The following is a 13,579-nucleotide window of genomic DNA, read 5'->3' as shown; positions in this document are numbered from 1 at the left end:
CACAATTGTAAATGAAATCCATTTGGCAAAAACAATTTTGGTTGTATTCAGTAAGTTGGTTATATTGCTCATTACCAGACTCATAGTTCCAAAGCTTTATTTTGAGCCTGGTTTTTGGTACACGGCTGATTACACAAAAGCTATCAAATCTCAAACGTTATCCAGCTATTCACTGCCCTTTTATCTGTGTTCAGTTTCAGACTATTTTGCTGATGTTCACTGATAAGGCGCTGCTGCATGAAACCTTATTGGTGATATGCTTTCAGTGTAATTAAAGTCAATATAAGGAAGATTTAGGTGTACGTTGCAGCTTAAATATTATACTGATAACCTCCATAATCATTTCCCCCAAAACATACTGCTGTCACATCACAGATTAATTTATGTATATAAAATTGGCTTTGAGAGCCTGTGGTTGTACATGTTTACAGTTGTACATGTTATGATCAATCCTGACTTCAGTTAGTCACACTTGGATCCTACTGAAGTTTGCAGATAGATTTCATTGGGAAAAGTGCAACTAACTTCGGCTGGAGCAAAGCCAGTATATTTTCCATGGTGCCACTCTTGATTACTTTATAAACATATATATATTAATCTTATTGAAAGTATATCCTCCATTAAATAGTTATGGCTGAACTGCCTGATCCCTGGCCACAGTTTGGATGTTGGGAACTGCAACAACTCCAGTTCCATTGCCTTGGTATTGTATTATGAATAAGTCAGTTCTGCTCCTTCATTGTCCTTATAGACAGGGAAATATTCTCATTTTGCTAGCCCCCAGCTTCAACATCACAGCCTTCTTGGATATATCTTATAGCCTTCTCAGATATAGGTAGGACTACCACTTTTTGCCCACCAGCACCCTGCACATTTAACAGTTTAATGGTAGATAAAAATTCAATGGGTGCATCTTTTCCGAGGGTAGAGATGCCACAATAGAAAAGAGATTTCTGTCTATTGTGCAAATACTGAATGCTTTGGGGAAAAAGAAGTTGCAACCAGTTACATTTAACAGGCACAAATCTAGCACAAGCAGATTTGCTGTTCATGAAGCAGTATTAGAGTAACACCCCTCTAGGTAAATTTCAAAACTAGATTTGTAAGGGTCAGGTGCGGGCACAATTAATACCATATAATGATTAACACAGAGATGGTTGGTGTTCACTCTTCATGATTACAAAGCCTGGTCTCCTAAAGTGTTGGTTTGCAGCTACTAAGAAGGCGCTTTCTCGAGTTCCCACCAAACATGCATCAGAAGTTGTTGGGACAGAGAAAAGGACCTCTGCAGAATAATTCAATTTGTACTGCCCTGCTCTCTCTGATGCCTCACCCTTCTCTCTCTCCCTCCTGGTAAGCATCAGTGATCCACTGCCTGGAGAACCAGCATTACAGCTGCCCGCTCCCCACAAGCTGCTGCTTCTCAACATCCAAGAAGGCTTGTATGGAAGAAGGCAGCCCTTCATGTTACAAGTTGCAGCCAGACCAGATGCTTTACCTTGCACTTCTTCTTCTTGCCGTACCAAACCATGGTTTGTTGTCATTTCTGAATCAGACCATTTTCCTGTGCTCCAGCAAGGAACTGCTTGTAAGCTTGGCCAAGAGCAGGACCTTCCGGCCTCCTTTTGCAAGGATTTCTGGCATTTGGAGCCCAAGGAATCCCAACAAGTGGTGCCTACGCCTGGCATCAGGGTGGAGTTGAGAAGGGGACTTTGGATATAATTCTTTCACCAAAGTCAACAGCAGCGATCTGCTGTGAAACCTGTTAAGGCAGGCGAGTTAAGATTGTGTAACTTTACAGCGTGGACGCTCCATGTTATTAAATTTATTACAGGACTACCGAAATAGAGTTCTAGTTTATCAACATGGCAGAAGAATTATCACCAGCTGCACATGAGCCTGTCATTGGCTGCAGGTTGATTTCCTGTGGAAAGAAGCTTGAAGCAAATAGAAAATATATGTCTGGCCATCTGGAAGACAGAAAACCACTTCTGAAGTATTAACTGCCATGTATTAATGCCTCTACCCTTGTGGTTCTTTCCAACTCTACAATTTTTTGTTTCTCTTTAGAAATATTTCATTAGCTAATCCTCCCCCATTTGCTAATATTGCAGTATTATTATCTCATGGCTTGAGTATTTGCAGCTAATTACAGGTCACATTTCACTGTGTAAGTCATATCAGTAGCATGTAAACAGGTTTGGAAGGTAATGACCTAATTTAGATGATCCTATCTCGGTTTAACGAGCCAAGATACTGAATTGAATAAACTTGTATGTATGATCACAGACCCTTCTGCCTTTCCTGGGATGCTGCAGTTAAACTAGGGAGGAGTTAGCCATAGTTTCCCATTTTCAGGATTATCAGGTTTAAAACTAGCAAGGATCTAAATAACATCAGAATGAACATCTGGTTTGTTATGGAGCTGGAAACCATATTTTCTTGATTGAGATGAAGCTGTAGTTAATTGAAGACTTCCATATTGCATGATAGATAAGATGATGATCCACCAAAATAACCCTTGTGCTGATGGTTCCTGGCTGTTAGCAATGGAAAGTTGGACTGTGCTGGAGAGCCACAGAAGTAAAACAGGGAGAATTTAGAAAACTGCAGACATTGGGATGAAGATGGTTCACCTAAGAATTTGCAATAGCAAAGACTTAACTTTGCCCACTCATCCAAGGCAGTAGTAATGCATTTAAATATTTATTCAATATTGCTTAAGTAGGATTTGGGAGATCTCAAGTACACAGTAAGGTTCTGAAGCTAGTTGCTTGGAGACATACTAGCAAGACTAATACAAGCCTATTGTCAATCAGAGTACATCAGGATCTTGAGGATTTTGTATATTCTCTTTTCAGTTGCCCAGTTCTCATATCAAATAAGAAACAAAATTCTTCCCCAGCTGCTGTCACGTAAGGAAATAGTGGCCAGACCTTCAAAAGATAGATTTTTGGGAGGTTAGCAAACAGATGCCAAGAATATTACTTTGCTCAGCAACTTATGCCTTAGCATTATCTAAATCTCGTAATGCTATTTTGAGTTGGCTTGCCTCTTGTCCATTGTAAAACACTTGCAAGATAACAGGTTCCGTTATTAATTGTTTAATGTATTGTATTTTTGCATTCCTGCTATGGCCTTTGGCAAGTATGGAAATAAAACTGAACTGTTGTAGATGAGGCATTTCCTTTAAGAGAGTTTAGGTGTGCAAAGTTAGATCAGAAGTCCAGGCATACATACATACCTAATTTTATTTGTATGCAACCTTTCCATAGTTCAAGCTTGCTTACAACATGAAAAAACGTACATCATTACAAGCATAACAAAAGTACTAATAAGCAATAAATGAAACCTCAAAAAGTTCACAACCAAATTGAACAATTTCCACATAAATCATAATAAGATTAAAATAAAGGTATCAAAAAAATAATATCAATAACAGCACCCCCTCCCCCAAACCTCTAAACAATTCCTCAACCCAAGAGTCTGTTCAGCAGTCTCAGCTTCTGCAGCTGGAGTCAGACAGGGCCCCACCCTCCTAAGCCAGATGGGAAAAGCCTGCAAGGCCAGGAGCAGGTCTTCTAGGACTTACCGCCAAGATTACATGAGAGAAGGGCTGAGAAGATGAAGAGGTGAATGGAGACTCAGCATAACAGCAGGTTCAGCAGTACTTGTGTTCTGGCACCCTGAAAATTATTGAAAACTTCCCGAGGAAAGTGAAAGATCTCAGGTGGACCTCGTTGGGAAAGGCCTGTCAGTCCAAAAATACAATGTGCAAGAACCTGGTAGCTTACATTGGAGCAGGAACGTAGACAGAGTCTAGAAGAATTTGGCGGTTCAGGGAGCAGAGCCCTGCCTAAAAGCTGTGTATCTTCCTGCTGGCAGAGATGATGGACCTGTGGCCTTCCTGATGTTGTTGAACTCCAGTTCCCATCAGCCCCAGTCAGCATGGCCAATGGCCAAGAAGGAGGGGAGTTGAAGTCCAGTAATATCTGGTTGGCCACAGGTTTCTCACCCCCTGCCAATCCCTGTAAATATAACACACACACACACACACACACACACACACAGAGTTGCCAGACCATCGTTCTTAATGCTTGCCAGTTGGCAGACCTATGTATGAAACAGTTATACTGAACTGAGCTATTGGTCCACCTAGCCCTACGTGTTGGCTGCTCTTTCATGACACAGCTCTAAGGTTTCCAGCCGTGGAGATTTCCCAGTCACGTTGTTTCTTAACTAGAGAGGCCAGGGGTTGGGCCTTCAACGTTCTGCATACAGAGTGTATGTGCTGTGCTGGTGGGAATGAAACTATTCGCGTTTTCTTCCCTCTCCCCTTCCCTGGTAGGAGACCAAGTCACCTCTCACTGCAAGAAAGAAAGAACTGGGTCAGAGCTGCAGGTATAGGGCAGAAGCAGGGAGCATCCCCTTGCTGTCTGCCAGGGACAAGGACTCTCCTTGCTCCCAGTACTTGGTTGGTTGGCTTAGCTGGGGCCACCCTTGCAGCTCTCCATCATCAGATCTCCCTTTTCTTCCTCATCCTGGAGAAGACCCAGAGAACATGGACTCCCGTTCTGCTAGTGGTTTGCTGTTGATTCACTTTGTTCTCCTGCCTAACCACATTTCTTTTTCTCCCCCTTGTTTGTTTGTGTTTCAGAATGTATTAATTGTGGAGGTAAGTTCATCTATTTGGATTGGCTAAAATGGGGGGTGGTCCTTTTGGGTACAGTACGCCTTGTACCACTTAATGTACGTAGGTGCAGATAGACAAAGAATCCCATGAAGTAAAAAAAAACCTTGCTAGTGCTTTTCGAAAGCCGTTTAGCTAAAGGCTGTGACAACTTTTTTTTTTTGGACTATGAAAAAGACCCAAAAGAGGCTAATTCCCCCCCCCCCTCCTCCCTCCAGAAATTAAAATAATAAAATGGTGTTGATGTTGCAGAACTTTTCAGCTATTAGCTAACCAGGTCAGTTTCAAGGCTCTTGTGTTAATAATATACGAAGCCCTGAAAAACTTGGTTCCAGGATGCCTTAAGGCTTATATCCCAGCTTGAGCACTGACATCATTCGGAAGACTTTAAGTTGTCCTCCATCTTACAAAGACTTAGCTGGTTTAAACTTTCTTCCTTCTTACTAAACTGTCAACTTCCTGTGAAAATTATTTTGCATTATCTTTAATGGTGTTTTATTATACTTGCACATATTGTTGTGTGCCACCTTGATATTTTATATGAGTAAACAGCATATAAATATTTTTTATAAATAAATAAATGCCCTAACTCCACACGCGCACACACACCAGCCTCCTTTTACCTTTCGTGCTCCTGTGGTGCAATGGGTCTGTGCGTCTGGCTGTTAACCAGAAGGATGGTGGTTCGAGCCCACTCAGGGGCTGTGGGCAGGATTCCTTCATTTGCAGGGGGTTAGACTAGATGACTCTTAGGGGTCCCTTCCAACTCTACAGCTCCATGCTTCTATGCTTTCCAAAGGATATCATTGGAACTGGAAGAACGATGAGAGCTCTGCTCAGCAAAATTGAAAAATGCAAGCCCAAGATGGTCAAGGTGGCAAGGTAAGTGTAGTATTTGGGAGGGACCACATCTCAATGGGTGGAGCAGCCTTCATAGTGCGATGCCCTCCAGATGTTTTGGACTACTAGTCCCATCAGCCACAGCTAGCACAGCCAGTGGTCGGGAATGATGGGAATGGTAGTGCCAACAGCATGTAAAGGCTACTGTGCAGGCCACTGCTCAGAAGCTTGTCTCTTTATCTATGGGAGGATGGCAGAGGCAGCTGACTCAGCTGCTAAGGGAAAGAGAAACGAAATCCTTTTGGGTTTGCCCTTGATGAGTCTTCAGACATCTCCGATGGAGGGGAAGTGCACTCACTTACTCTTCTGCTGAAATTGGGGTGAGGTGGGGAGTTTGCCAAGCTAAACAGAGCTCACCAGCCATGCATGGTTACCCATCAGAGGCTCAATGTATCTCTTGTTTTTGCTACCTGTCTTTAGAGTGTCAAAACGGAATGGGGTTGGTTCTCGAGCAAGGACCATAATCAAAATAGTGGATAATATTGAGCTTGATGGACAATTATCTGACCTGGGAGGCCATAATATATGGCTGTTGGGCTGTGGTTCAGCTTAATGTTAGGACATGGTACCCTCCAGATGTTGTTAGACTACAACTCCCATCATCCTTGTCCATTGGCCAAGGCTGACTAAGGCTGTTGGGAGTTGGTGTCCAACAACATTTTAGAGGGGCACCAGGCTTAGCGGGTTGCAAGTTGTACAGGCTTTAAGGAAATGGGAGACGGGGACAGAAGAATACATCCAACCAAGCCAAAATGTTTAGGAGTTATGTGAACAAACCCAGCTTTTTAAAATGTTTACAATAAAAAAACCATACATTTTTGTTATTTATTTAATGATAGTTTGCTGGTGAAAAGAACATCTCAGCCTAATGGATACAGACCGGACTGTAAGTGCTCTCCTGTGGATTTTCTTTGCTTCCTGATTGTGAAGTAGCTAAAATGTTCCATTGTTCCTGTTTTCATTAAATAGGCAAGACGTAACACACCCGGTCCTTGGGGTGTTGTTCAAAAGTGATGCTAGGAATAGCGTCTAAACAATGGAAGTGCCATCTTGATCAGAACTATCAATTGGGGGGGGGCAGCTTCCCCTCCACTGTCCCTATTTCATTATAAACATGTATGAGAGACGACATGGGAAATGACCACCTTTTAAAACCGATTTCAGAGTTGTGCCACTGTCAAGAATCACAAGCTTGACCTTGCAACTCTGCATATAGGCTGAGAAAGAAACCTTCACAACACTTCTGTTTCCAAGAGTGTTTGGAGTTACCGTACTTTTCGCTCTATAAGACGCACCAGACAATAAGATGCACCTAGTTTTTGGAAAGGAAAACAAGGGGGAAAAGAGTTCTGAATCCCAGAAGCCAGAATAGCAAGAGGGATCGCTGCGCAGCGAAAGCAGTGATCCCTCTTGCTGTTCTGGCTTCTGGGATAGCTGCACAGCTTGCATTCGCTCCATAAGACGCACACACATTTCCCCTTACTTTTTAGGAGGGAAAAAGTGAGTCTTATAGAACCAAAAATACGGTAGTTTAACACCAGCTTCAGATAAGTTTAAAAGCTGCCCAGCGGGTGTTCCTTGCAACACCCTGCATTTTATTCTGAGATCTGAGAGCTTATAATGAAGGACAGTATATAAATCTATTTTTTTTAAAATGCCCTTAGCATGTCCGTTGGCCAAGATACAACACACTGTGGCTTCAAAGTCCTACGTTGTCCAGCTGTATCCCAGTTGCAGACAACTGCAGATTGTTCCTTGAAGCTGTCAGAAAAATAATTTGGGAGTTACCGGTAACATCCCTGGGGACACATCTCTGTTTGGGTAAGAGCTGTAGTTAGCAAGCTCTATATTTCTTTGCCCCCTCAATATTAGCTAACAGGATTCCTTTTAGACAGAATTGTGGTCCTTTATATAGCCTAATTGGGTACATCTAGACATCTCTGCTTCAGATTCAGTAAAGTGTTCCCATCTCAGAGCCCCAGACTCACAGTCACTGGGATTTGGCTCTTGTATACAATTTCCAGGTCAGTGAACTATTACATAAAGGAAGTGTCAGGGTTTGTATTTTTAACAATACAGACATTTTGCCCTCTCTCTCTTCCAGATTATGGATTTGAAATTCCAAATTTATTTGTGGTGGGCTATGCTTTAGACTACAATGAGTACTTCAGAGATCTAAATGTAAGTGTCTCCCACTCTTTGCCTCCTGAAAAAAACAAACACTTTTATAAACTATGACTTTCAAACCCAGCCAATCTAGAACTGGGTTTCCTCTTCTGTGGCTAACAGTAAAAATTTGTACCCTACTTCTGCAGCGCATGGTGTTTTTAAATCCTTATCCTGCCTGCCTTCATGTACAATAGTTTGCTTCATGAATAATGCTAAACCATAGTTTAGCTGCGGGAAGCCTTGGGCTCACCCTCTCCTCTTCACGCAGCTCTGAGGAGAATGGAAATATCCATTACATAAGATAAACACCTTTTCCAGCACTCATACTTGCAGCGTTATTTCTGTCAGTGGGAGAATGTGATTTATTTCTGTCACTCGACACAGCACACTGGAGCAACCAGAGTGCAGAATGTGGCTCCTCCATAAACGCTGTTGGTTGACTTTGTGGGTTGTGATGTTAAAACTTTTCGTTTCAGCACATATGTGTTATCAATAACCATGGCAAAGCCAAATACAGAGTCTAAGGAATAACCGGCTGGCCTGAACTGGAAAACTGACAGTCCCCTTGAAGCATCTCCTGAAGACATCTGTCCCATTCAGCCTGGACTAAAAAGTGGCCCCTTCTTTCTAAAGGGGAAAAAAAGACTTTGCCACCCTCATCTCCTTTGTAGCAGAACTTGGACAAGGCAAAGACCGAGAAGTCATGATCTTTTTATATATACATATAATTTAGTGTTATAAGCTAGCAACTAATTAGTTAATTCATTATAATTAGTTATGACTATAATTAGTTACTATGAGATAGTAAGTGAGATGGCATTTATTTGTTGGCTTGCTTATCCCTTACCTTGCTCCAATCTTCTTTGTGAACATAGTGAGGGCAGCTGCGCTATTCACAAAGCTATTCTGCAAGGATCCGTAGCTTTGTGCCTCCCAGTGCTGCATCTTGTTGCTTCCAGTTCTCTCCAGTAACCTATCTGTGCCTTCTTCTGAGCCCTTCTTTTAAAGCTTTCTTGAAGAAGCTCAGTGTACATCAGAGGTGGGGAACTGCAGGCCCTGGGAGCAAACGTAGCCCCAGACACCTTTGTCGGCTTCTTGGGGCTTTCTGCAAGCCACACCCTCTTTCCGCAGCTCGCCCCCCTCACTAGCTCTTAGAATCATAGAATTATAGAGTTGGAAGGTACCCCGAGGGTCATCTAGTTCAACCCCATGCAACACAGGAATCTCAACACGCGGTCTCCCATCCAGTTTGGAGCCATGCCTGACCCTGCTTAGCTTTGTAAATGTATTAGCAGTTCTTTGCACCCAAGTGTTTTCGCCTGCCTGGAATGTGCCCTTGAACTCTGATAATGCTTCATTTTTGCCTGGATGGAAAACAAGGGGGGAGTGTGAGTATGCATAAAGAACTAGTCTGCTCTACAGAAGTAAAATGCGCATTTGTTGCTCCGTTCAGTTCGGCTTCTGGCTCCACCCATCACAAGCATGTGGACCTTGAAAGGTTCCCCCAAAAGGGAATAAGGCTGGAAAATGTTCCCCATTATCCTCACAAGAACCTTGTGAAGTAGCTAAGGCTCAGGGAGAATGTACTGGCCTCAGACTCACCCAGCGAACTTAGAGGCTGAGTGGGGATTTGAACCCTGGTCTCCTAGGTCTTAGGACAACACTCTAACCACTATGCCACACTGGCTTTCAGGAGGCTTACAGTGGCATGCAAAAGTGCAGACTATATAATAATTGTGCTCTAAATTAATCCGTCTGTTCATCATGGCCACACACAGTTGCCCTGAGCAAACCTATAAAAGGTAGCTTGGCTCTTTTCCTGTATCTTGAGTTTTGTCGTCAGTAAGGTTCTATTTTGCGGGATAACAAGATTCTTGAATCATACATCAAATTCAAGAAACATCAAATATACATTATGTTAACGGTGTGCTTGTTCTCCCAGGAGTACACATTGATTGATCCCTGACCAGCTGACATCTCCAAAGCTGGTGCTGCCTGTGGAGCAGGAACTAGTGTAAATGGTTCTCCTCTACTCCCATTAATCCTCACAATGACCCTGTGAGGTAGACTAGGCTGAACAATATAGACTGCCCCTAAGTCACCCAGTGACTAGGACTAGGGTGATATCTGGTTTTCAACATCATGATATATCACCAGCAAAACATCGCAATATACCGATATGTCACAATATCCGAAATAAGGAATGAGTTGTGTAGAGTCACTCATATGTGGTTCATTGTTCTAGGGCTACAGTCCTAAGCACAACTTGCTAGGGAGTAAATTTCATTGCGCATGGAAGGACTTATTTTTTTGAGTAAGCATGTTTTAAGCCATTTGTATTTCCTAGGAATATGTTTCCTAGGAAGGTAACTGGTTTTAATTCATATCTAGTCCCACACTGCAGAGGCATGTGAGTATGTGAATCAATAAAGTCCCCAGTGGGTCGGTTTCAGTAAATGTATTTATGGGTGTGTTTCTGATGAGCCTTTGTTACCCATTCATCCAAAATCATATGGAGCTCCAGTATAATAACATTGAATCTTAATGAATCTTTGCGAGACACTTTTGATTTGACCTTTCAAGGGGAGATGATGGTGTGTCATGAATGCATGGATGTACTCAACTGTGTTTAATACACTGAATTTTAATTGGAACCAAACAATAGCAGCCAAGCTTGGGTTCCCAAACGGCATCCTTTGTGTACAACATAGGAAAGTCATAGATGAGACAAAAAACCAAGACCCTCTATGAGTGCACATTTCCATAACCGAAACTAATCATGTACAAAGGGTTGCTTAGATGGCATATATTCTTTTTCAAATGTTTTTTCTCTCTCTTAATGATCCTGTTTTTTTCACAAGCAATTAACCTATCTATGAATATGAATATGGGGGTGTTGATACAGGGGTGGGGAAACAGTCTTTTCTGAAGATAGGAAACATTTCATGTAGCAAAGCTCAAATCCATATTAAAAGCATCTTCAGCTTTCCGGGCTTTTGAGGTTTCCCGTTTCCTTTGCCATCATCTGCAAAATATTTTTTTCTCATTTACCTGTTGCACTCATTGGAAGAAGGCCATTATGTGCTATATACAAACTGCTCTCAATAACTTCCTAAAGGAAGCCAGTGCAAAAATATAAAAATCGAATGCAAGCAGCTTTGTTCAGAACAGCATGGGGCCTATTGTTGTTAGACTGCAGTTTCCTTTACACTAATAAACAGTAAGGGCGCTTTGCTATATTAGAGATTGCTTTCGACTTCCCATCGCCTCTTCTTCAGCACAGATTTGCACACCCCACAGAAGCCTTTACAATGTACACAAGTGCTTTGGGGGAAACCAATGTAAACATTTCCTGTGTACCTCTGCTGTGGCCTGTACATTTTTCCTAGCTGAATAAAATGAACTGAAGTAACTATGGGATTTCCACCATTGTGTAATTAATTGCTCTCAGTGCCCCATGTTTATGCATATACAGATTGGGTGGGGGGAGGTTGAATATAGATTTTTCTGCACGTTTCCTTTGTGAGAGAAAACAATTTCCACTCAGCTATCTGTCTAAGACAGGCATCCCCAAACTCGGCCCTCCAGCTGTTTTGGGACTACAACTCCCATCATCCCTACCTAACAGGACCTAACAGTGGTCAGGGATGATGGGAATTGTAGTCCCAAAACAACTGGAGGGCCGAGTTTGGGGGATGCCTGGTCTAAGGGAGCAATCCTAAACTCTCTGGAAGGGTGGTGTCAGGGAACTGCTATCGGAGGGACAGGTGGTGGAAGGGCTCACGGAGGTTGGGAGAGACCCAGCAGCTGAAGCAGGAACCAGCAGGGGGAGAGGTGGGTCTCTGAGGGAAAGTGAGCAGGAGGGAGGGCTCAGGGACACGTCCAGCGAGAACAGTGGGGAGGTTTCTGGACCTCCCATAGGGAGACCCACTCCTCGCCGGAAACTGTCACGCCGTGAGTCCAGAAGACGTGTTTCCGTTAAGGAGCTTTTATGTTGGAAGCGATTCCGAAAGCAGCCACTGTCGGAATCTGCGAGTGACTAGAGCAGCCATGTCTGAGGGGCTCTGTCACAGACAGAGGTTTGTGGACTTGAACAAACTCTGAGGGACTACAATTTTACGCACAAGCAGCTCATCATCCCATCACAGGTGGCATTGGGTTCATTGGATCCTACAGGTCTCCCTCACATAGGAGGAGCATGTAAGTTCAGGCCAATGGTCCAGCGAGTCCAGCTTCCTGCTCTCACAGATACCCAGATGCCTATGGGAAACCTGCAAGCAGGACACGAGCACAAGAGCCCTCCTCCCCTCTTGGGCTTCCTGCAACTGGTATTCAAGAAGCATTCCTGCCTCCAACTGTGGAGGCAGAGGATAGCCATCATAGCTAGTAAGCATGGATAGCCACCTCCTCCACGAATGAGCAGAGGGAGAGCTCTGTGCAAAGGAGGAATGTCAGGAATGCCCTGGTGTGGTGGCAGCAAGCTCCGCCACTGTTCTGCAGGTAGAAACACGGCCCATGATGGAACCTGAAATGGTGTCTTCCCAGGGCACGTTGGGGAAGGCGATGACTCACAGAAATCTACGCATCCTTGTTCCCCAGACCAACTGCAAGAGCTACACCAGCCCTGGAGCTGACATAGTCCCCCCCCCCCCGTTGCAGTTAGTGGGAGGGACATACAGTGGTACCTCGGGTTAAGTACTTGATTTGTTCTGGAGGTCTGCTCTTAACCTGAAGCACCACTTTAGCTAATGGGGCCTCCCGCTGCGCTGCCATCGTGCAATTTCTGTTCTCATCCTGAAGCAAAGTTCTTAACCCGAGGTAATATTTCTGGGTTAGCGGAGTCTGTAACCTGAAGCGCATGTAACCTGAAGCGTATGTAACCTGAGGTACCACTGTACTGTATTTTTGAAAACCTGACTGCAGCAGGAAAAAGAAGAAATGCTACTCGCCTCACAAGGTGGTAGTTTCTCCACCATGCAGAAACTCTCAGGCTTTAAAAATAATTCAAATTTATTTCAACACAAAATTAAAAACATTTGCATTATTGGTTCTTAAAAGCCTGAGAAAAGTGATGTTTTTGCTTGGCAGCTAAATAATAGCAATGAGGGTACCAGGCAAGCCTCCTTAGGAAGGACATTTCAAAAGCAAGGCGCTAACACTGGAAAGTTTCTGTTGTTATCACCCGACCCCAGGCATCCTGAGAAAGACCACAGGGTGGTGATCTCAGTGGACTAGCCAAATTGATGCAGGAGAAGGTGACCTAAGAGGTATTTACATCCTAAACCGTGTGGGGTTTTAGGGGTGATGACCCAGCTCTGACACAGACTCTGGGCCGAGCAACTGGATTAATGGTACAGATAATACTGATTCAGGAATCTATCTTTGCTTTGTTTGTATATATATTTTTATTTTCATCTTGCATTTTAGTCTGATGTACTGCATACAGTTATTTTAATGGTTGTTTTAGAAAATATGGGGGGGTGAAGTGGGGGAGATCACAACTGTTTATACATTTTATTCCTAGTCCCCGTGATCTCTTTGAGTCACTTGTATCCAGTGACCTACCAAATGCTGTCATCATCAGAGCCAAGTGATCTTTTTCAATCATGGTTGCATCTCTTGACTCATGAACTAGTCGGAGGGTGTTTATTCTTCCAATCAATTTAACAACATCTGGCAGATTATATAAGGCGAGAGGATGTTCTTTATAAACCGTCATGGACAACATGTTTCTCTGTTTTTTGCAGCCATCCAATTTTCTCTGATTTCCCTCTCTTGCTCTCTAATAGCTGACATCCTTCCACACCCTGCCCCCAAAGA

The 13,579-nt window shown here is 43.3% G+C and overlaps 1 protein-coding gene and 1 long non-coding RNA gene across 2 annotated transcripts in view; both read left to right on the top strand.

Moving 5' to 3' along the window:
- Positions 1 to 11,171, top strand: part of PRTFDC1 (phosphoribosyl transferase domain containing 1) — a 49,998-nt gene extending 38,827 nt beyond the window's left edge. Inside the window, exons 5-9 of the mRNA XM_082193818.1 lie at positions 4,658 to 4,675; positions 5,490 to 5,572; positions 6,430 to 6,476; positions 7,695 to 7,771; positions 8,236 to 11,171. Coding sequence (XP_082049944.1) covers positions 4,658 to 4,675; positions 5,490 to 5,572; positions 6,430 to 6,476; positions 7,695 to 7,771; positions 8,236 to 8,283 — 273 coding nt within the window. The 3' untranslated portion in view covers positions 8,284 to 11,171. The remainder of the gene's footprint in view (positions 1 to 4,657; positions 4,676 to 5,489; positions 5,573 to 6,429; positions 6,477 to 7,694; positions 7,772 to 8,235) is intronic.
- A 240-nt stretch (positions 11,172 to 11,411) lies between these two features.
- On the top strand, positions 11,412 to 13,236 carry LOC309515734. Its single transcript, XR_014212641.1, has 2 exons — positions 11,412 to 11,494; positions 11,908 to 13,236. It is a non-coding gene; the product is annotated as an uncharacterized lncRNA (long non-coding RNA).
- The last annotated feature ends 343 nt before the right edge of the window (positions 13,237 to 13,579 follow it).

The sequence above is a fragment of the Podarcis vaucheri genome (assembly GCF_965113315.1).
Source record: "Podarcis vaucheri genome assembly, chromosome: 12".
Lineage (NCBI taxonomy): Eukaryota > Metazoa > Chordata > Lepidosauria > Squamata > Lacertidae > Podarcis > Podarcis vaucheri.
This window is presented reverse-complemented; position numbering and strand designations above follow the sequence as displayed.